Consider the following 24,280-nt stretch of genomic DNA (forward strand, 5'->3'; position numbering starts at 1 on the left):
GATGACTTCTGTGACATAAGGGTCAGCACTAAAATTTAAACTACATCATTACAAAGGTGTGGAACGCCTGACGTCATCTTGATGTAATCCGAACTTTAATACCTAAAGCATGTCCTTTAGAAATTATAAAAATGAAGGGGTCTAAAATGAGGACATATTTTCTGAGTTCTCAAATGATGATAAAACACTTGTAAATTAATTGCTTTCTTTATGTTTTTTTTTCCAGTTGATCACTTGATTATTTGTCACACTTAGGGGAGAGGATGTGGCATTTCAGCCAGAGCTGCAGACTTTGCAACCGGGAAACCAGATTCGAGTTTTTGCGTCAACTTGAAATCCTGTGATTCTGGGCAAATCACTCTCCATGCCTAAAACCACAATGAATGTGTTCTTATGTAATGTAACTGATGCTCATGTAAAGCACTCCAATATCTTTGGGTCAAGTCTGTGCAATATAAAACTGCAAAGAAACAAAAAAATGAAGGGCCTGATTTAGCATTTGGCAGAAGGGTTAGTCCAACAGATATCCTGCCCGTAGAAATATATATCCCATAGGAAATAATAGGATTTATATTTTGGTGGACAGGTTATTTGTCACCGTTGTGACAGAGTAAGCCCTCAGCCTAACTCTAAATCAGTCCCTAAGTGTTTTGCACACTTCTGTCATTGGGCTATAGGTGGTTTCCATTTGTACGATATGTTTGGTCCGTTTGGGCTCTCTTTTCTCTGTTGACATCTTGGAACACTTATTTGTTATGAAGCTCCCTAATTTCCTTACTTACTGCAGTATCCTCAGTAGAAAATGCTTTCAGTTTTCAACTTCGATTCCATCAAGATTGCATTTAGATGTGCACACGTTTGGCATAAATTCTGAATGTTAGCACTCAAGTTGCTCATTAGAGCACTGTAGTAAAGTTGCTGGTGTTAAAAGTGTATCTTTCAGTCTGCATGCCGGAATGTTTTAATGAAATAGAAGAGAAGGATATTTAATAACTCACTTAAAACTCCTAAGTTTTCTTTCTACAGCAATAAATATTTTTTGTATAACAAAATAAGCCCCCTCATTTTGTTCCTTTCTAAATTAAAAAGTTTTACCAGTTTGATTCAAACAAGATGGCTTCAGGTGTGCCACATGTTTGTCATCAAAAAGACTGTTTGTGCTATAGTTGTTCTTTAGAACACTCCAGAAGGCTGCAGAAGAACACAAAGGGATCAAGTTGACAGGCTGCTCCTCTTGGAAGTACATGTTTTACTGAGAATGACAGACTTCACTCTCATATGCCTGGGAAAGATAGTGTGAATTTACAGAAAATGTGCTTTCATTTTAGCTTCTGGAACACCTTCCATAACCTGTATGGGAAAATCATGAGAAAACAGTTTTCTCTCAAACATGATTCATGAAATCCCAGTTTAAGGCTTTTTCACAGTGTAAAATCACCTCAGAAGACACCACAATTCCTACAATTAGTATGGTACCATCTTTTCCCATTTCCATTTCCTCATGGCGTTTGCAGGGTTGTCAGCGTGCTATTGCTTCCCTTGTTTGTTGCCACTGTACCCAGCTCACTCGCAGAGGCGGGCGGACCGGGTGTACAGCAGGGCGGTTAGAGCAGGAATAGTGTCTGTAGTCACTGCAATTAGTTTTTTGTGGCCGAGCTGTGGCGCTTTAACTTTCATTGACCTCCACAGCCCCCGATATTCCCTGGCAGCCTACAACCTCTTGGATTCTGTTTTGCAGTCTGTTTTGCTCTGCTTTGCTCCATTCTTTCAACGAGGTAATAACCAGCACTCTCATTACAACTATTGAGAATGGTTTGAAGAGATCAGCCCGTTTCACCATTTACTATTTTTGCTATCTTGCCATTTTTGTTGGGCCCTGGCCACTGTGAATGGAGGTGGCTGCTCAGCAAGAACAGGGGGAGAAGGTAAGTGGCAAATTGAGAGTAGATGTTATCTTCACTGGTGTACCACCTTTGCGTTTGGATCAACGAGAATCCCAAGACAATTTATTTAATTAGGCTCTGAACTGTCTGGTTCGCAATAAGAATTTTCCCCCCACCTGGTCAATAATATTCTGATGACATGAAGGGTTTGTTGTGTTTGTGCAGGGACTGTGGAAAGGCAAGGGGATTGTATTACTGTTAAATCTAAATCCACATCCCTGGTTTATCACCTTCTCATTGGGTCTATGAGTAAGCAAAATGACAACACGAGTATTGTGGCATTGTCACTGGGCTTTTTCTATAAGCCAGGGCCCCGCATTCTGAGAGTTAGTATAGAGCACCTTTTGGGGCTGTTCCTGAGTCTGCCTCAAACCCTCCACTTACCCTGAGTCTCGGGTTACCTACCCATAATCGATTTGATGTGTTGGCTGATATTGACTGACTTGAGGAGGCAAAGAGTGGCCCCTATTGTGCTATTGGTCCCAGTAATAAGTCTGTGATCATTTTTCTACCTTTATGCTGTTTCCTTGGAATGTGGCAGGACTTTTGTCCAAGTTGTCCAACTCAATGTAGGGTGGTTTTATAGATTCTTTTGGTATTTGCCTGTTTCAAAAGACTTTGACTTCCACCCCCCCTTTATCGCTCCAGGTTTGTTACTTACCATCTGGCCGTGATTTCCTGTGGGAGAGGGAGGCAGACCCTCGGTAGGTATAATAACCTGGGTTAATACCTCCTTAATGTGTAAAACCAAAGAACTCAAATTAGGCTCGCCAGACTTACTGTGTATTAATCTCACCATGCAAATCAACATTACATGTAACATATACAATGCCTACTGTAGGGCATTGTGGAACAAACCAGAGTTGGAGGTAATTAGCTTGCTATCTGCACATCTGGTGACACTCCCTGTTGAAGAGGTTAAGATAGTTGAGGGTCTGCACATCTGGTGACACTCCCTGTTGAAGAGGTTAAGATAATTGAGGGTGACCTCAATTATCAGTTTCAGCCCTTAGACATCCATGTTAGGCTGGATACATCTGAAGAAGACCATTATTGGTCTATACCAGAGCTTACCATCTCCCCTATAAAAAAGTGGTCCCCCTTAGCAATTCAACTCAATGCACTTATTCTGAATCATGGTTTAGGAGCCTGTAACAGGAGGTCATCCTCTGATAAAGATGTCAATTTTAAGTTTAATCAGCTGCAAAGTACAAGCCTCATTGATGGTTTTTTTGCTTGAGGTCCAGCTGAGGAGGGACTTAATCAATATGATTGTTTTATCACAACCAAAAATCAACCATAACGACCTGGCCTTAGAGATGAAGATGCTCGTTCCCACTGCTAGGAAAAATGGCAAAGAGCCCTTCAATACAAGGCTTGTTCTGCCCTCTAATAGATGAGGGGTTAAATGATTATTATTCAATTTAAGGACACAGTTGGTCAAATCAATAACCTGGTTCTGGATGGATTAGGGGAGCTGGTGCACCTATTAGACCAGTCCGACTTGGAGGGGGAGGCTTTGATTAAATGTAGTAACATACACTCAGAATTATTTCAAAACTTGAGAAAGCTGTTTTATGTGCAATCTAGTCGTGTTGGTAAGATACAGGGACCCCCCACATGGTACATAGGTCAGTGTAGAGATGCATGAAGGACATTATCCTTGTCATTAAACAAGAAGATCATTGGATTATTCAAATTACTAGAAGGGCCTATAAACTCATCTTTCAGAGTGGGGAACGAGGAAATGGGAGGGATTGTGAGCAGCCACAAGGCAAGGTGATTGCTCTTTTTGGAATATAATAGAGACTGGCAGCCTGGCAGGCTCTTGCGTTATTGAAAGTCATATTTCCATGTCTGAATGGGTCGACCATTTTTCAAATCTCAATTCTACTGTAGAGCTGACTAAAGCCCCTGCGCTGCTTCTTGACCTAATAGGGCCCCTCGGTGATCATTCTGATTCATTGGTCATTAGGAATGAGGAGGTTGCTCAAGCCATAATTAAAACTATTCCTCATAAAGCCTGGGGCTTGATAAGGTTCCTGTGGATCTCTTCTTAGATATGACAGAGGTGAGTCCCTATCTTGCCTTAAGTTATAGTGCCATTATAAAAGGGGCTACTAGCCCACCATTGTGGACAGGGGATGAGATAATTCCTATTTTTAAAAAGAGTGATCATGATCTTCCAGCCAATTATAGGCCCATTAGCCTGACTGACAGCACCAGAAAAACCTTTCGTGAAGGTAATTTTGTCCACATGGCAGGAATGGATGACAACTGCAGAGATACTAACCCCCTTGCAAGCTGGATTTAGAGAATAAACCAGCACTAGTGACCAGGTTTTATGCCATCAGTTGCTTTACTGGAAGTTTGTCCAGTTAGGGCTGGGGCGTCTCTATGTTGTGTTTGTCAATTTAAAGTCGGGTTCGACCATGTATCTTGATTCAAACTTTGACAGGTTCTGTCTGACATGAGGGGTTCCTCCCTGTTTGCTGAAAATGATTATGAGGTTGCACAACAATGACTTTGCCCAAGTTAGATGTAGGCATATGGGGAACTGACAAATCCATTCCCCGTATATCCTGCCCCCACTCTTTTCACGCTTTTTATTAATGATCGTGCGGAATTTGTGGACCATTGCAAATCTGATGCACCCTGTTTAACAAATACCAGGGTACCAGCTATGATGTTTGCTGATGACATGTTACTCCTGTCTAAATCCACCATAGGCCTCCAAAAACGTCTTGACAGATTTGACACCTTCTGCAAACTCAGGGGCCTAGAAATTAACATCACCAAAAAAAATATATATGTTTTTTAATCCATGTCCCAATACTTACCCAAGTCCTAAACTTAGAGGGTCCTCCTTGGATCGTGTCCACATTTTTGATTACCTGGGAGTACCCTCACTGAAAACTTTAACTGGCAAAACCACATAGTCAATTTCAGACTCAAGGTAGAGCAAATCTCAGCTGGGATAGTGAAGTTGCACAAGGGTTCTCAGTTTCATCCTATTTCTCCAGCTCTGCAATTATACACTCAGCAGGCATTGAGCTCTGCCCTTTACGGTGCTGAGCTATGGCGTCATAGGCATGCTTCCACTTTAGTGACAGTTGAAAACCGTTTTATGTGCTGACTGATTGAGCTCCATACTTTGTACCCCATTGCTCCCCCTTAGGCTAGACCCTACTGTATTGGCATATAGTCAGGGCAACCCCTGAGCTCAGTACTTATCAATCTGCTTAGCCGAGATTTTAGGTTTGCCTGGAGCCAGTGACATTGGTTAGTTGAAGCATGTGAAAGAAAGCCTTATAAAAATTGGGGTGACTCATTTATGGGATGCTCCTTAGGAGGCATGTACAATAGCTAAAGGTCAATTAAAGAATACCTTTTGGCAATATATATCTAATATAGCTTAAAGCTGTTCCAGTTTGGGCTCCTTGACTGCCACATTCTTTCAGCGGAAGGATTGATTTGTTGTGGAACAATACCTGGATAACACTGAGCCCGCTCCTGCAAGGAAGTTTTTTCTGCAAGTGAAATGTGGATCCCTGCCACTTGCTTCCTATACTGCTAGCTGTGGTGGAGGAGGGGGTGAACGAAGGTATGGAACGGGGAAGTGCCCGTCTTGTATTGCTTCTAATGGATCAGTTGTGCATGTTTTTTTTGTCCAGCATACCAGTGTATCAGGAGGAAATGGATTTTGCCCCTTTGCCGGAATCTAGGGATTGGGGCACACAGAGAAGCACTGAGGATTTTATTAATAGACACAGGCCAATGGGTGTTTTTTGCTGTTTCCAGGTTCTTTGGGCCATGTGGAGACTAGATACAAAAACATCTGCCCAGGTGCCACTCTAGAATAATGTTTTCCAGCTTACCCATTTTGACAGTGGTTATCTTTTGCTATTATGTGTTATTGGGATCTATCTATGGTTTTATAGTCTTTTATGATACGTATACCTGTTGCTATTGTAACTCATTTTATCTTAATATTTTATTTATGGTGATTTTGATGAACTTCTGATGAAAAACTGCCAAATAAAGTTGTTTTGCTTGCTTGTTGCTTGTATGGTTCCATCAGCAAATGATTTATATTGTAACTAAAATCTGTTATCACCCTTTATATGTTCTCCTTTTTGTGACCCTCAATACCTGCCATTCACTACAATGCATATCAACAGGGTCCATGTCCCAGAATCCTGTAAGTGTTGCTACAGCATGTTGTGGTCAGACAATAAAGGGGGGAGTCCATCTGGGTTCGCTATATATGCCCTTTCGGGTCTGGGTGTGCTCATCGTGCCCACTTACAAGTTTTTTATTAATTCATTTTCAGGACACAGGGACCAAGTCCCTGAGTCTTGTAATGGCTGCCAAACCATGTTGTTCAGGTTGCCATAAAACAATCAAGATTGTCTAGTCTCCTTCAAATTGGCCAATCAGAGAATAACTAAACACCAACTGTCCAGATATACACATTTATTTGTCCTTTAATTTCTCAAGAACTACTGAATGGATTTACACCAAATAAAAAACAGGGCTCTTTCTGGTCCAAGAGCTACCTTTCTGTCAAATGTGGTGTAATTCTCTCCAGTGGTTCGAGCTGTAGTTGTGTTCAAAATCCCTTTGGCAAATCGCATGGAAAAAAGGCATTTTGGGTTCTCCCCCGTTGTCTCAGCCTCTACTTGACGAATCACCCTGAAACGTTCAATACAGCAGCTGATCTTACTTTTGTACTAGTTTTGACAAACTTATGAATATTTGTCAAATGGTGCTTGTGGGCAAACCAAAAAATGCTTTCCCAATGGAAACTAGGTCCTAACTATAACTACCTGCTGGTGATTGGCAGCAGGTAATATATGTGTGTGTGTGTGTGTGTGTGTGTGTGCGTGTGTGTGTGTGTGGGGGGGGGGGGTGTGAGTGTGTGTGTCAGCAATCTTGGGACTAGCTCTATATTTTCCAAGATGATTCTAGAACACCAAATAGTTAATGAAGATTCTCATTTATGAATTCAGTGTCTCCACATCTGATAGTGTACCACCTCTGTAGCAAATTATATTCCACAGTCCCCTTCTTTCAGTGCCTATTTAGACTCTGGGCCTGATTTAGATCCTGGCGGATGGAATACTCTGTCACAAACATGACGGATATCCCTTCTGCTGTATTACAATCTCTGTAGGATATCATGGGAATGTTATACAGCTTACGAGACATCTGTCACGTTTGTGACTGAATATTTCCCTACGCCAGGAGGGCCTGATTTAGAGTTTGGTGGACAGGTTACTCCATCACAAATGTGATCAATACCCAGTCCACTGTATTACGATTCCCATAGGAAATAATGGGATCGTAATATGGCAGATGGAATATCCCCCACGTTTGTGACGGAGTAACCAGTCCACCAAACTCTAAATCAGGCACTTTGTCACCAGTTTCACAGTCTTAACCTGACGGCCCTGTAAATATTTAAAATCAATATAAAATTGTCACCAGTAAACATTTTGAAGCAAAAGTAAATATGACAGGATGTACCTGTGAAATAATCTGTTTTTATAGTCCAACAATTCTAGGTTTTGCATGTGATAGAAGCTAAAAACCAGGATTAGAGGCTTAACGACTCAACAGCATGATGCGATTTTTATTGATCTAGTGAGTATTAGTAGTAAGATTATCGTGTGTCAGCGAAATGTTTTCTATGTCTTAAATTAAATCTAAAAACAAAACTGTACTTACATAAAGAGAAGTGAGTCCTTTGAGGTCATTTTCCTTTATTTCTCTGATTTTGTTGTTTTGTAGATCTAGTAATCGGGTATCAGATGGTATCTTGCTTGGAATCGAAATCAAATCTGTCAGGTGTTTGGAAACAAAATGTGAACCTGTCATTCTGAACTCCATTTCAATCAAAAAATCAATATTTGAAATACTACTCACAATGTCTAAATCTCAAGTAATACATGACACTAACGTAACTCCGTACTGGCAGGTGCTGTAAGTATAGTGGGAGCTGTGTGTACAGCACCATAAGCAAATCATCGTTGAGCATTTCTGCCTTGTACTTTTTAAATTCAGTCAGATTCGAGGTGTGGTGCTACTGCGTTTATTACTTCATTGGTAGTATAAGAGTGGGTCAGACGGCATGAAGTTCCATAGAGCTTCACATATTCTGCCTCCAGAAACGAGTGATTTCAGTGTTTTTCTTCATGCTGTAGTGCACATTGGTGAAAGCTTGGTGCACTAATCCTGTTGAGACAAGTAAGAGTTTTGCCCTTTTGTTTCATGCATCACAAGGTATTGTTTTGCCACCTAAGCAGTTTATATCCCCAGCAGCAGGACTAGGCAGCAGTGGATCTGCATCCTGCATTTAGCATCAATGCATTAATACCTTGTGGCCTTTATGCTTGTGTTTAGCAACACATACTGTTCAAATCCTTAAACCATCCTTCTGCGTGCGATCATGGAGGGTCACTTTCTTTTGCAAGGTGGCTGAATCCTACTACCCTGGGCTTGTCATGCCCTGGTCTGTTTGTGCCCTCATTGCCTCCATGGAGTACAGTTGCAAGTAAGCAGGATAGCTGCTGGACTTGGCACATGCCCTAATATCAGTCTTTCAGAAAATAGTGACGTGGTGGTTTGTATGACACAACCACGCATGCCTTAACAACGCGGTCAGAACAACAACGGAGTCTTTTCCACGCATGCCTTTACCACGCATGACTTTAGAACGAATTTTGTTGTAAAAGTATGTTTAGTAAAGGAATGTGTGGAAACAGCATGCATGGTTTATTATTACAACCCCTGCTTAAACTAAAAAAATGACTCAAGCCCCCCACCTTCAGTGAGGCCCAAAACTACCCCAGCCCCTAAAAACCTCCTTCAAAAAACTCTGGCCCCTGTTTACATAAAAAACTACCCTGAACCCCCACCCACCCTGAGTCCTAAACCCCCCCCTTAAACATTAAACTACACTGACAACCCCACCCGCCCTGAGCCCTGAAGCCTTCCCCCACCCCAATAACTAAACTACCCCGATCCACCGCCCACCGTAAGCCCCAAAAATAAACTACTCAGAACCCTGCTCCTAAAAAATAAACTACCCTGACACTCCCACCCACCCTGAGCACTAAAACCTTACCCCACCCCTAATAATTGAACTACCTGATGCCCACCAACCCTAAGCCCTAGAAAATAAACTACCCCGATACTCCCACCCCTAAAAAATAAACTACCCCAACCCCCACCCACAACCCTAAAAAATAAACTACCCTGACCCCCCACCCATCCTAACCCCTAAAAAGTAAACTAACCCACCCACCCCACCCTCGCCCCTAAAAAATAGGGGACCCCAAATACCCCCACCCACCATAAGCCCTAAATCCACCCCAACCCTAAATACTACCCCTCAACCCTGCCCAATCCCCACTTACCTCACTGCATCCGCTCCTGATCCTACTGCTCTTACCTTCGACACCACTAGACTGGTCTCTGCCTTAACCACGCATACGTGTGGTTTAGGCACATGCGTGGTTAAGGCAGAGAAAAAGGCATTTGTGGTTTAGGCAAGCGTTGTTCCACTTGCATGGGAAACGTCTGCGTGTCTTAGGCCGCGCTGTTTTGGACGGTTCCCATGTGGTGGTACACTGCTGCCATCTACCACTTCCTTCGTCTTCCCTAATAGAAGTTACAACATTGAGAGGGTCAGACATTCTCTGCTTTGGTGGTTGTCACGCCACTGGGCGCACAAAAAAAAATCAAGAAGATATCTGAGCTAATAATGATAAATAAAACCATAGCTTGAGGGTCAGGACTGAAGAACCCTTTGTCATTTATGGTACCCTTGACTTTCATTGTTCCTCATCCTCCTAGTCCGACTACAACCCTGACAACTCTCAACTGGCTGTGACCATTTTAAGGCTGCCTGTCCATGCTCTTTTCTTCATGTATTACGAAGTCTTTGCCTATTGCTCCCTGTGCTGCTCCTTTAATGGAATTGAGCAGGCCTTCTCAGAATGCTTTCTCACCTACAACTTTTCTCTGTGTGCTGTGCTTTACATGAACAGTGTGTGTCAAGTAGTTTTAGAGTTTCTGCCAATTGCTACTAATGTGTATAAGAGAAGCATATAATGCTGATGTCCAAGCTTGTTTATGTGTATAGTTGTTGAGTGTAGGGGACATTAAGTAGGGCTCGTTATAGAGCACAAAGAAAAGTGGAGAAAGCGGACACCCCTGGCAGGTGCCCCTGAAAATCCTGAATAGTTGAGAGCTTTTCTTGCCATAGATTAGTTTACCCACAGGATTTCTATAAAGAGACTGTACCCTTGTAATGAATCTTCCACCAATACCCAGAGCTCTCATCATTGACCACAGGAAGTCCCATGTGACCCAGTCAAAGGGGTCCAACAGGATCACACTGACCCTTTTACCCAATCGCTCCACCGTATCAAATGTGGCGATTGCCAAGTTTATATGATTGGTAGTGTCCCAACTGGGCACAAAACTGTGCTGTTGTGGTGAAACCAAATACTGGACCAGAGGATCCATATGGAAAACTAACAATTTCACAAAGATCTTAGCATCAGAATTAATGAATGAGATTGGCCAGTAAGAGCCTCTGTCCTCCGGTGGCGTATATTTCTTTAGAAAAACAGCAGTATTAGCAATGTTCCACAAGGCAGGAATCTCTCCACCTCTATCCATATGGTCCACCAGCTTTATAAGTTCGGGAAGAAGGATTTAGCTGAAATATCTTATAGAATTTCTATGGAATGTTATCTTCCCCTGCTGGCTTCCTGGGCAGCAGAGCTGTAACTGCAGCCTCTACTTCTGACACAGAGATATCTTCCTCCAGAGCTGAGGAATGCTTTTTGTCCAGGTGAGCCGGGCACCCTCTGGCTTTGGCTGACTGTAAATATCTAAAAAACACTAAACTCTTCAGCAATGGCTTGAGAACCAGAGTGAATAACACCGTCGTTAGCTTTGATACTTTGTATTTCGTTTCTGTATTTTCTATCTGATATCTGGTAGGCTAACATTCGGCGAACACCCTTTAATTTTTGTCTTGAAACATTTAAAATTTTAATTTTAATTAGCAGCAACCATTTCACTGAATTCTGTCTAGTATACATTGACTTTCCAGTAACTCTAGATAGATAGCTGGCTACTTTGGGCTTCTGATTAAAACTGCTTAGGCGTGCTCGTGCTCTAGCTCTTGTATTTGTTGGCGCAGCTTAATAACCACATCTTGTTCTGACTTATTGTCGAGAATGAACATGGGTAATCTCTGCTCACTGTTTCTGACCGTTGCTATCTGCATTTCATGCATTAACTTGTAAAACTTTTGAGTTATATGAACAGACTTTAGACTCCTCACGCGCAGACAAAGAGGCACGCGGCTCTGTACCGAGCTAGCTCCCTCTTCATGGTATGGCCCATGCTGAGGAAATGCAGGCCCAGACAAAAACCCAAACAATGGACCATGTCATGGCATGATGAAAACTGCCTGCACCTCAGTGCCATCGTTTCTCGTTCTACTGAAACAAACTCCTGCTTCGGGGGTTTGTTTCCGTAAAAGAATAATGAATGTCAAATGGGCAAAACAAACATGGCACCTGGTCAGCACTCGGTTCTGCCTTCAGAATATCCACCCACCAACTGATGTGCTGAAGGCATAGAGATCCAGACCTGTAAGGGTATCTTCATGTGGACATACTTTAAATGAACTGTACTTGCTTTTGAATGTATATTGAGTTTTAGAGTAACAATTGTGTAGGAAGCTCGTTATCTATGTAGTTTACCAATGTAAGGGGACATTATACAGATAGTCCAAGGTGACTTTTTTTGGCTGACACGGGATAAAATAATACCCCTAAAAGCTCTTCTTTGTGGTAGTGTGGGCTAGCAGTTAGGTTTTTAGAGAACAGTGTTGAGCATTTATTGAACACGCAGCTAGTAAGTGAGAAATACACTCAATAAAGAAATCCAACACCAATTTATAAAAGTAACACTTATTTTTTATGAATTTAGATACCAAGATCATCAGAATCAGGTAAATACTTTTTGAGATCTGAATTTTTATATGTTTCAAAGGTTGACACTGTGATTTCTGGAGCAGTAATGTTATCCTAATGGGAAAAGACATATACTACATTCAGACACTTAACAACAACTTACAGGATTGTTCTTCTGGAGTTAAGGTAAGTAGGGGGCAAGGTCTAAAGCAGCACCAACAATTCACTTTAGGTGGCACTGAGGCATCCAGTTGCGGCGGTGTTTCGAAGACTCTGGTGCCCTAATGTTATCCTATCAGAAAGAAACAGACACTGCATACGGGCTCTTGGCAAAGACTTACAGGACTATCCTTCTGGACTTGAGGTGAGCATGTGGCAAGGTCCAAGGCCACACCAATAGGTAACCTCGTGGGCTCTGGGGCATCTGGGTGCAGAGGTGTCTTAAGGCGTCGGGTCCCATTCACTTCAATGGATATCGATCCGGTTAGAAAGTGGCTGCAAGCAGGGACTTGGGGGCATGTCCGGGGGAACCCACAGGGGGATTTGACTCTTGAGATCCTCTGGAACGTAGGGACACTGTTGGCCCACTTCTTTTCAGGCTGTGGGGTTTGGGTGCAGTGGTGTCTTTTGGTGTTGGGTTCTGGTCCAGGGATACTGGCGTTGGAGGGGGCCTGCAGAAACAGGTTGCAGGCGGCTCGGGAAGCCCACTATTGGCAAACCCAAGGTGATCTTTGGCTCTGGAGGGCCTGGGGACCACACTAGCATCATTGGCCCACTTCAACTTGGACTTGGGAGCATAGGTGTAGAGGTGCTGTCTGGTGTCAGTTTTTCTCCCCTGGGGTCACTACACCACCTAGATGACCACTTCCTCTGGAGAGTGGGCATCACCCTGTCACAGAATTCCTAATTTCACCACACCCAGGATGGTGGAATCCTTAATTTTGTGTTCAATTCAGACTGGCCACGGCAGAGATGTGTCCAGCCTGGCAGTGCAACTTGCCTCCTGCATATCTAATTTCCCCACCTGTCCTGGTACCAAATTGGCATTAGGGCAGGGCTTTCCCTCTCTTAGGTCTGGGGAAAGTGGGGGCCACATACCAAAAGCGGCAGGGACTTTGAAGTCCCTGACCTTGGTAGGCAGATTTTCTAGCCATCCTGTTGGCGGGGATGATAACATCTCCTGCCAGAGCAGGTATTGTTTTTGACCTCGAAGAGTAGAGACCTCCTAAGGGTCAGAAACTGGTCTGTGGTGGCAGCACAAACAAGTCAGTCAGCACACTAGAGGTCTAGTAGGTTTCAGTGGGCACCTCTAAAGAGCCCTCTGGGTGCATGTCGTAATAAATCCAATACTGGAATCAGTATGTGTTTACTTAAGATGATGTGTTTGATACCAAACACCAATAATTTTAGTGCATCCATCATATAGCCGGGTCACACATGCTGACCAGTATCCAGTAAATGCTTTAAGATGTCTGCCCGGAAACTGGAAATGTCTTGAAAAAGAACTAGAATTCACAGGGGTATATCTGCTCATGCAGATATGTCTTCACATGTATTACAATGCACCCTGACTTAGGGCTCTTGAGGCCTGCTGTAGGGTTGACTTACATATAATGCATGCAGTGGCTTTGGCATGGCACACATGAGTGTGCCATCTTGTGTTTTCACTCAGGGTTTGCACCCTGACACGCAGTCTGCGATGGCACGCTGGGTGCAATTTTTATGTGGGTCCCTTAGGGTGGCAGAAGATATGCTTCTCTTTAGCACCCATGATCTAGGAGTGGTACCATTTACTATGGTCTTTCAGGGGTGCTAAAGTCCTGTGCCAATTGTAAAAGAAAATAATCAGACATGCCTTGTTTTTAAGGAAAAAGCAATTCAGTGTCTGATTAGCAGGCCTCACTGCACTGTCAGAGTCGAAAACCAGCATCTAGTAGTTCTAAAAGAAGGCAAAAGTGGGAAGGGGCATCTGCAAAGAATCTCCATTTCCTGCAGCTTGTATCATACTGTGGTGCCCACACATAATACCATATCCTGGACTATGCCATGAATCAACTGTGTACTTTTGCCTACAGGTTTTAGGCAGGTAAAATCTTGTTGGCAAGTCATATGAATGGATAGTTCAATTTGCGATTCCCCTCACCTCCCCTCCCCCAACATCCTACCCCCACCCCAATTGCTGCTTGCTTTCTAGGGAATAAAACTTTGAATTTTCCACTTTTAGATTCTAACCAGAATTTATCTGCTGAAATCTGTGGGCTTAAATCTAAAAGAAATCCTAAGGGCTACATAATCACCCCTTATAGAAGTACCCCAGATTTAAAATTAAATATGAGGCTGCCTGTAATTCCATTTCATCTAGAAGGATCCATATGAAGTCTTCATTTAGAACATGGCATTCAATACAACAATGGCCCAAGCACTGGTGATATCAATGCACCAATTTATAAGTACTGTGTGTAGTGGCTTTGTGGCAAAGATGGTAAACAATAGTCTGGGATGAAGTTACTACAGGGAGTTTAACATCATTAACCTTACCAAATGGTAATCACTGATAACCATGCAAAGACATATTGTGTTAATTTTTACTGTTGTTACAATACAGTGGAGCAGCAAACATTTCCAGTAACCCAAATACCTGACAATGCTACCACTTCCAGCATATTCACTGCCTCTTAAATAAACTGGCAGAACATATAAGACATACTTTACATATGTTAAGTTAGACTCTTGCATAAAAACAAGACACAGATTGGTACGTGGCAGATATTCTAGAACCTTAGTTTGTCAATCAACTGGATTACCGATTTATCCTTACCAAGAGCTCTATTTCTAAAGCCTTCCTGTAGAGGTAAAATGAAACAACTCATGGAGGGTGTTGGGATGGGAATGTCCCCTGCATGGTATTCCATCATGCCACCTTTTATGCATGCCCGAACTGCCCATCTAATCTAGTGTGTGCATGAAGGCATATACCTATACTTGACATACACTGGGTTTTGGATTTGTTCTTGACCTGGAGGGGAACACCAAGTGAGCCCTCACAGTGACAGCAGGACTACTGGCCCTGTCACGATTTTCACACATGTAGGTAGCAGTGGTGGCAGCATTCTCTGTTTTGTAGTAAGCATAGTCTGACCAGGCCTATTTAACTGCATCATTGGGATGTAAACCTCAATGTTCTACTGCTTACAGTGAATCCAGAATCCCATTGCTGAGATCCATTGCATCTAAACATATAATTGTATGCTAATGGAGTTGTTATGCAGTGCAGTAGTACCTGAGTAACCCACAGTGACACAGGCCTGTTGGTTCCACTGGAAGCATTGGCCTCTCCATGTGCACAAGATGGAGGAAAGGTTTCTTTCCCGGACAGTGTAAGTGTATTGCTGAGGTACCTGAGTGTTAGAATTTGGGTCTCTGGTTGGCAGAGGTATGCACCCTATCCAAGCTAGAACCACAATCCTAGTAGGGGTAAGTCACAAACACACCCTAAATTAGTCTTTGCTCACCCCTAGTAGCTTGGCACAGAGCAGTCAGGCTTAACTTAAGAGGCAATGTGCTAAGTATTTGTACAACACTTCAAACAGTAAAACAGTGAAAATACTACAAAGAAAGATACCACACCTGGTTAGATTAATAGAGCTTAATTTAATGAATGAAACAAGACCAAAATGACAACTCCAATATGTAGAACTTAAATTGTGATTTTTTAAAGAATAAACTGAATTGTAGTGCTAAAAGCATGTAGTGCCAAACAGGGTACCTGGTTGTGCCAGGTCGGGTCAAATCTGAAAGTTCAAGCCAACCACGATGGAGCACAGGTTGCATACAGGGACCAGCCTTTGGTCACTGAAAAAGTACCTTGTGTGCGTCGATGTCAAGTGAGCTGTAAGGAGGGGAGGAGGCAATGTGTCATCGTTGATCCTGAGGATTTAGGTGGTGTGTCGGTTCTGAGCCACGAAAAGTCTGAGAGACATCGAAAATGGAGGTGATGCTCTGCGTTGATGATGCAGCGTTCTCAATCCATGGCAATGCCTCGATGGAGATGCATCAGTTCTGAGGGGTGCAATAGCGTTGATGAGTGGATTTTAATTGGAGCAGCACTTTATAACTACTTCTAAGGGTCCAGGACTGGATTGACACCACTTAGCAGGACAGACTCACAGATGGAAGAGTCCAGGTGCAGAAACAGTGTGATTGGGTGTCTTTTATGTCCCTGAGACTTCCAGTCAGGAGGCCAGTCAACTAGCCCATGGAGTCACTCTCGGTTCTGGGTTGAAGAGCTGCTGGTCCAGTCCTTCTCACCCCCAGGCAAGAGAGCAGCAGGCATAGGTCAGCAAAGCAGGAGTTCTGCAAAACAGCAGTCCAGCAGAGTGGCAGGCCTTTGGCAGCACAGCAGTCCTTTTTTGTGGCAGAGTATCTACATTTCTAGAGGTGTCCTGAAGTGGTAGTGTACTTTGGTGCCCTGGTCTTGGAAGGTGGGAGAAGCTTTAAGGCAGTGACTTTGAATTACAGGGGATATCCTTTGTCCCCTGCCCTGGTTTTAAGCTGGCTGGAGTGACAATAAAGGGTCGCTAAGCCCTTTGTGTGTGGACAGGACACACCCTATTCAGGCAGAAGCGTCCTGCTCCTCCCCCCATCATGCCCAAGATGACCCATCAAGTCACACCTAAGCTCCCATTGTGTGTGGCTGTCTAGGAGGAATACACAAAGCCCAACTGTCAACTACACCTTGTCATGTGAATAAAGACAGACTGCAGGCACCAAATGGCCAAGGTAAGAAAATGCTAACTTTCTAAAAGTTGCATTTTCAGAATTGCAATTTAGAATCCAACCTTCAGCACAAACTAGGATTTTAAATTGTGATTCCAAAAACACCAAACATGATAGGGTAATCTCTTACCATTTGGAAACTACACTTATAAGATGTAGTAAAGTAACTCCAGTTTTACCCTATGGGGAGATACGACTTGCAGTAGGGAAAATCGAATTTAAGAGTTTTTGACTGCCAGAACATGTAAAACTAAAAAGGCACATGTCCTGCTCTATAAATACAATGCACCCTGCCCTCGGAGCTATCCAGGGCCTATCCTAGGGGAATATATGTATTAAAGAGAAAGGATTGGCCTGGGAAAAGGGTTTATTAAGCCAGGTTGACATGGTACTTTTGAACTGCATACACAGCCTCTGCAATGGCAGGCCTGAGGCATGTTTAAGGGGCTACTGAAGTGGTGGCACAACGGTTCCGCAGCCCTACCAGTAGCATTTAACTTACAGGCCCTGGACACATGTAGTGCACTTTACTAGGGACTTAAATTCACTATGCCAATCGGGGAATAACTCAATATTACCATGTTTTAAGGAGTAAGCACATGCACTTTAGCACTGGTTAGCAGTGGTAAAGTGCACATAGTCCTAAATCCAACAAAAATAGGTTCAGAAAAATGGTGGAGGAGAGACAAAAAGTCTGGGGGTAGACCACTCAAAGGGGGTCATTATGACCCTGGCGGAAGGCGGAGAAGCGGCGGAAAGACCGCCAACAGGCTGGCCGTCTTTTTTTTTTGTATTATGACCATGGCGGTTACCGCCATGGTCATCCGCCGGTTCTCCGTTCCGCCCGCCAGGGCGGAGACGACAGCCCGGCGGCCGTCACTATACCGCTGGCGGTATTTGGACCCGGCTGACCGCCATGGATTCCATGCAGTTTGAAACCGCCATGAAATCCATGGCGGTAAGCACTATCAGTGCCAGGGAATTTCTTCCCTGGCACTGATAGGGGTCTCCCCCACCCCCCACCCCCACCCCAACTCCCTCCCCTACACCCCCCACCACCCCTGCCACCCCCCAAAGGTGGCAGGACCCCCCTCCCCACCCCGACCCCCAACATAACTACACTCATACACACACGACACGCACGCAGGCACCACCAACACACATACACGCACACACAATGACATACATGCAAACATCTACACACACAGTCAGACACGCACATCCACATTCAAACATACACGCACACATCCATACAGACATACCTACAGACATACACGCACTCATTCCCAAACACACAACACCCCCGCAAGCATACACGCACTCACACACCCCCTCTACATACACACATGCACACCCCCATGCACGCACACAACCCTCAGCTCCCCCCCACCCCCCTCCCCTCACGGACAATCGACTTACCTGGTCCGACGATCCTCCGGGAGGGGACGGAAGCTATGGGGGCTGCTCCGCCGACACCACACTGCCAACAGAACACCGCCACGCCGAATCACAGGATGTGATTCGCTGGGCGGGGTTCTGTTGGTGTGGAGGTGGCGCAAACCTCCACTTCCCCGCCGCCTGCCAGTATGGCTGTAGGCGGCTCTCCGTCCGTAAAAGGACGTAGAGCTGCCAACGGTCATAATAGGCAGAGTGGCAAACCGCCACCATCTTCCGCACGGCGGTCCCTGTCAAAATGACCCCCAAAGTCTGGCAGGTCTAACAGTATTATATTGTATTGGTATTTGTAGAGCACTTTCCATATCATTAAGAAGCCTGTAGTGTATACCTGTTATCTGTAGTGCTTAAAAAGGGCACACAAGCAGTATAGAGTGTTATATAAAATACTGTTATTTTCATTATTATAATTTATGCACAGCTTTCAGAACTGGATTATTTTACAAAACAGTTTCAAGTATAATATTTTGTCTTACGTTTTACCTAAATCTGAGCACTGAACGACTCTGAGGTAGCATTGACATCCGAAGGGACACTCCGGAAACATGTCTGTAGGAGGTTTTGTAGGTCGCATGGTTACTGTTCTTTTGATTGGAAAGAGAGAATTATTGTCATCGTTGTCATCGTTGTCATCGTCGTCATCGTCTTCATCATTTATCATCATATCGCTCATGACCATGAATGTTGAGCTCTTTGCCGGGAATTGTGAGGACTTTTTAAATGGGTTAGCAGAGCACAAAACCAACAAGAGCAAAAACACATATTCTTTCATGATTCTGTCTTAAGCTTGATTACCTGTTTGAATAAACAAAAATATGCTTAGTTAATGGCCTGCATGTGACTGAAATTACAAGCATTGGCAAAGCCAATATGTCTGTCTTTAATTTGCTAATGCATGTAAACACAGACATTCATAAATGCTGTTTACGTTTGTTGCATGCACAAATACTGTTTATCAAATTAAGCTTGTTACATTGGCTATACCAATGGAGGGAAAACATATTTTAAAAGAGTGATTTCTGTATAGAATGCATACAGGAGATACACAACATATTGTGAAAAACAGTATAACTGTACTTTTCATAGGTAAATAGTCCTGAACATATTCCAATGGAATTATTTCCTGTAAACTGGAACGTACGCCAACCTACCATTAGCATGAGATGGGAAAGTGGTACTCAAATATATGAGCCAAAGGTTACTCCAAGTGTATTTTAAAGAACGGGTGTAAGAAATTGGGTTATTGGTTGATGCGGATGGATACCTTTCCGAAGTAACAATCACACAAAAAAAAGTAAATTAATCTGTGTTAAACCCACTGGTACCTTGGCAGAAAAGCAGCCAGGATTAATTTACAGGCATTGTGCTAAGTATGTATGCAGCACTCAATGGGGATGCCTCAAGCCTTCCTAGAATGGATATGGTTGTTGCATACAAACCCCATGTCAAGAGTGAGGGAAAATGGGGCAATCCTGAAAATGGTTTGCATATATAGGGGCACAAGACAAGGGTGTCCATTATCACCAATGCTATTTGCACTGGCACCGGAGACCCTGGCATTCGTAATTCACCAGAGACTGGACTACAGTGCTGCAAATCCATCAGTGCCCCATTGTTATAACTCTATATGCAGATTACATGGTACTCTATGTATGCAACACACGCAAACACCTAACACAGCTTATCCGCAAGTATATAAGATATGAGAGATACTCTACTAACTGGGCAAAGCCCACTGTCCTTCCGTTGACTTGGTCCACCCTTCCATATCGGCTTGAATTTCCACTAGAATGGACTGTTGATCCAGTCAAATATCTAGGGATATGGATCCACAGAGACCCAGACTTGGTAGTTCAATATAACTATTGCAGGACAACCACATCTCCAGAGGAACAAGCCTCCAAGTGGATACACCTTCCATTGTTCCTTGCTGATCAAATAGCAATTATGAAAATGATTATGCTACGCAAGTTTTTATAGTTATTTAACAAGATCCCTATCACAAAACAGTTCTTTAAAAGAGTTAGATCACAACTGGTGACATTGGTACGGGTGGGAAAACAGCATAGAATCACTTGGGAAGTTCTCACATTATCATATAATAAAAGAGGATTGGGTGCCCCGGACCCATTTTTGTACTATTTTTGTGCTAAAGCACAGTTCACGCATTACTGTTACCACCTTTCTCCATATTTACTACATCTAGCAATAGTAAGCAATGATGCTCACCTCACAACACTTGACACAATCATTCCTCATAGGATAACAGAGAGACCGAGAGAGGAAATTAACCTGATCGATTGCACCCTAAGAGCATGGAGGTTACTGGGTCTCAGGATGACAAGGCTACCACTATTTGCCCCAGCGCTTTCATTGCGGTACCACCCAGGTATTTTGGTGACACAAGAAAAGCTCGCTTTTATCATACTGGATGCACTGAAGTTAAAGACTATGGAAGACCTATACCCTGCAGGAAGATTTGTTGAGCTGATAGATCTAGTGAGGGGAGAAGAGGTGGCTCCACTTGCATTACTCACATACTTTAGGTTAAAGGCTCTGGTGCAGGAACTTTATCCCCAATTCCCTGATGATCCCTTATGTTCGGGGTCTTACAGTTATTACTCACCAGAACCATGAGAACACAATTGGTCACCAACCTGTACAGGGCGTCACAGCGGGATAGTCAGGTCATAACACAGGCACCCTTAGAATACAGTGTTAGACGTGCCATCAAGTCAAATGGACTGGGTCTGGTGCTGTGCACTTATGGCGCGGCAAACAGCAAACTGTAGCTTGTGAATCATTCATTTTGAATATCTGCATCAACTATACTATACAGCTGCCCAACTGTTGAAGTACGGATTGAGAGTGGATAATACCTGTGTGCTGTGCAGGAGGAAAGGGGCAGATTTTTTACATCTTGCATTGTATTCTAGCCAAAAATTCAGGAGATGTGTGCCTTCTGCATTGACTGAAATCGTGTTAGAGGGGGTGGAATGCTCTCCTCATCGATGCCCATTGGGGTTGGTAATGTCTATTTAGCCAGCATATAGGAACCTGGTGGCAGTGGAACTTTTGCTGGTGAAATGCAGGGTTGCCATGCACTGGGGATCGAAATCTGTGCTCTTGATGGATAACTGGCTTCATGACATGACCTATTGCCAAACGCAACTAGAACTGTATGCAGAGGAGCTCCCAAACCCTCAAGGCCTAAGGATATATGGCATATTTACTGTCCCGACAAGCTCCAACTTGACAGACTGGAAATTACAAATAGGGAGATGTATTATAAAAGGGACACAAGTCTCTATTGTACCACTGAAGTAATGAGTTGTAGTTTGTTGCCCACAATCTGTTCTCAGATGTGAAATATGTAGCGATGGTGATGTGGATACTATGCAATGTGATGTATGTTGTTTTAACATTTCATAAAACACAAAAAAACAGTGAGAAAGAAAAGTGATAACAGAGATAAAAAAAGATACTGAATATTGCCACTCTGACCCTTCACTGTGACAGACGCTGATGTCTGCAGGTCAAAGAGAATATAAATAGACTAACATGGTAGCTTTACTTGTTGTTAATTAAACCAAAGGATCTATCCCTAACAGTAGAAAAATTATGTTAGGTGAATGTCTTTATTTCAGTTCACGTTGAAGCATAAGAAGAACCCCTCCAAAGAAATGTATTTATGCAGCACTCAAACAGTAATATGGTGAAGGTACAACACAAGGGAAACCCCAAACCAATTTAGAGAAATACTATACATTTAAATAAATAATATGGCACCAAAAAGAATGAAATCAAATCAGTAGAATTGCAGTTGTGAAGTTTTTAGTGAAATGCAGCACCTATAATTTGAGCGATCCAACCACTGGTATCTGGTCATGCAGGATTGAGGCAAAGTCAAAAGTTAAGGCAGACTACAATGGAGGGGTGTTCGGATACACAACGTGGATTGGGTCATCTCTTGGTTTACCTTCCGACAAAATTTCAAAGAAAAGTCCAGGAGATGGTAGAGTTCAGTGGAGCAAGGTAGCAGGCTGTGGCCTGGAAGGAACTATCAATGCCGGGGAGCACTTGATGAAGTCTCAGTGAAGCCGTCGACGAAAGTGGGAAAAAGCTCAAAGAAGCTCAATTCTCAGGCCGAGAAAGTTGTCATCATCGATGTGGAGCGTCCCGACATCAAGCCCATTAAACAGCTTTCATTTTGGTGTTTGACAACTTTTTAGAAGTCGAAAACCTTCTGCAGGATAAGCTACAAACTGCAGTCAAAGAGGACGTCATGAGACAGGATGCCTTCGCTCAGAGATCCCGCTGAGCAGATTTGCTGATGCGGAGAATAATGTAGTGAGAGTTAAGACAAAAGCAGGTCGACCAGATGGTGGAGTGGCTGGCGGGTAGGTCCTGGACTCCTGCTGGTTCACTTGGTAATTGTTGGTAAGTAATTTTCTAAGTCCCAACTTTTAAGGTAAGTCAGAAGTTCCACCTTCTACACCACTTCAAAGGGTTCAGGACTATATGGACACCACTTGTGATAGAGGGTCAGGACTCACTCTAGCAATGGCTAGGTGCAGGGTTCAGGGTCTCTGGAACTAATTATATCCCTGTAGTTCACACGGGAGGGCAGCCAAATAGCCCTTGGAGTCACTCTTGTAGTCCTATGTTCAGGCAGCAAGGCAGTCCTCTAGCAACAGGGCAATCCTCTGGGGAGCCAGGCAAGCCTAAAGCAGGAGGGCAGTCCTCCTGTAGCAATAGGGCTGTCCTTTGAGTTACAAGGCAGATGTCAAGCAGTTCTGAAGCCCTCTGCAGGTCCAGGAGGGAACTGAGTTTGTTTGAGGATCCAAATTCATTTTTGTGCTAGCCTTTGGCATGGGGAAAAATTCTAGACTACCCACACATCTGGTCATGGAAAGGTCCTTTCTTCCCCTGTCAAGGATTGAAAAAGCCCAGGGTTACAAAAGACTAGTGTTAGGTTTCTCTATGTGTGCTGGAGGCTGCCCCTATTGAAGGACAAGTAGGACAGGGAACAGCTTTGCCCCACCCATCCTGCCCGCACCTAAGCCTTTTTGTCTCACTGTCTTGGGGGAATACAGGAAGCCTAACATTAGAGACATTTGACCCTGGGCACTGGCAGCAGGAAATTAATTGTTAGGACAAGAAAATGCCACCTTTCTAAAAGTAAAAAGGACAGATGATGGACTGAATGCTGAACAATGCCAAACATTCACCCTCAGTCGGAGATCTGGGCCTAAATCCATCATTTTTTCCCACCATTCAACCCCAGTTTGGACCCAGCCATATGCAAATAAGTCTTGGCCCTGCCACTCATAGGTACAGTCCAGCCCAAACTTCCAGGCCAGGTCCTCGCTGGATCAGAAACAAGCATCCCAGGATCAGTTTAGGGGTTTGATCCCTCATCAGCCAGGCAAGCTTGAATCCTGTGGCACAGTGAGCCCTGGACCCACGTCTGGGCATACCTGGCACACATAGGGTAACAAATGCAAAAAGAACAGATGATGGATGGATTGCTGAACAATGTCAAACATTCACCCCAGTGAAAGATCTAGGCCTAAATCCATCATTTTTTTCCATCATGCCACCCCAGTTTGGACCCAGCCATATGCAAATCAGTCTTAGCCCTGCCCCTCATAGGTACAGTCCAACCCAAACTGCCAGGCCAGGTCCTCCCTGGACCAGAAACACGCTCCCTGGAACCAGTTTTGGGAAATCACCTCATATCAGCCAGGCTAGCTTGAATCCAGTGACACAGTGAGTCCGGGACCCACATCTGGGCATACCCTTCCCGCTTATGGTGAAATTGCAACGCAAAACGTTGATGGACGGAATGCTGAACAAGGTCAAACATTCACCCCTATCAGAAATCTGGACCTGAATCCATCATTTATTTTGCACCATGTCACCCCAGTTTGGACCCAGCCATATTTAAATCAGTCTTGGCTCTGCCCCTCATGGGTATATTCAGGCCCAAACTGCCAGGTCAGGTCCTCAATGGACCAGAACAAGCATCCTGGACCTCGTTTCAGGGTATCACCCCCTGAGTGACTTCCAGGGCTAGTTGGCTTGCTTCCTGAACAGAAGTCT

At 43.8% G+C, this 24,280-nt stretch overlaps 1 protein-coding gene across 4 annotated transcripts in view; it reads right to left on the reverse strand.

Annotated features, from left to right (window-relative positions):
• ASPN (asporin) overlaps window positions 1–24,280 on the reverse strand; it is a 244,585-nt gene that overhangs the window by 110,869 nt on the left and 109,436 nt on the right. For all 4 annotated transcript variants that reach the window (XM_069206678.1, XM_069206681.1, XM_069206680.1 and 1 more), the window contains exons 2-3: window positions 18,659–18,970; window positions 7,674–7,786 (exon numbers count right to left, since the gene is read on the reverse strand). In XM_069206678.1, the coding sequence (XP_069062779.1) occupies window positions 7,674–7,786; window positions 18,659–18,947 (402 nt within the window). In that variant the 5' untranslated portion in view covers window positions 18,948–18,970. The remainder of the gene's footprint in view (window positions 1–7,673; window positions 7,787–18,658; window positions 18,971–24,280) is intronic.

Source organism: Pleurodeles waltl, chromosome 9 (assembly GCF_031143425.1).
Source record: "Pleurodeles waltl isolate 20211129_DDA chromosome 9, aPleWal1.hap1.20221129, whole genome shotgun sequence".
Lineage (NCBI taxonomy): Eukaryota > Metazoa > Chordata > Amphibia > Caudata > Salamandridae > Pleurodeles > Pleurodeles waltl.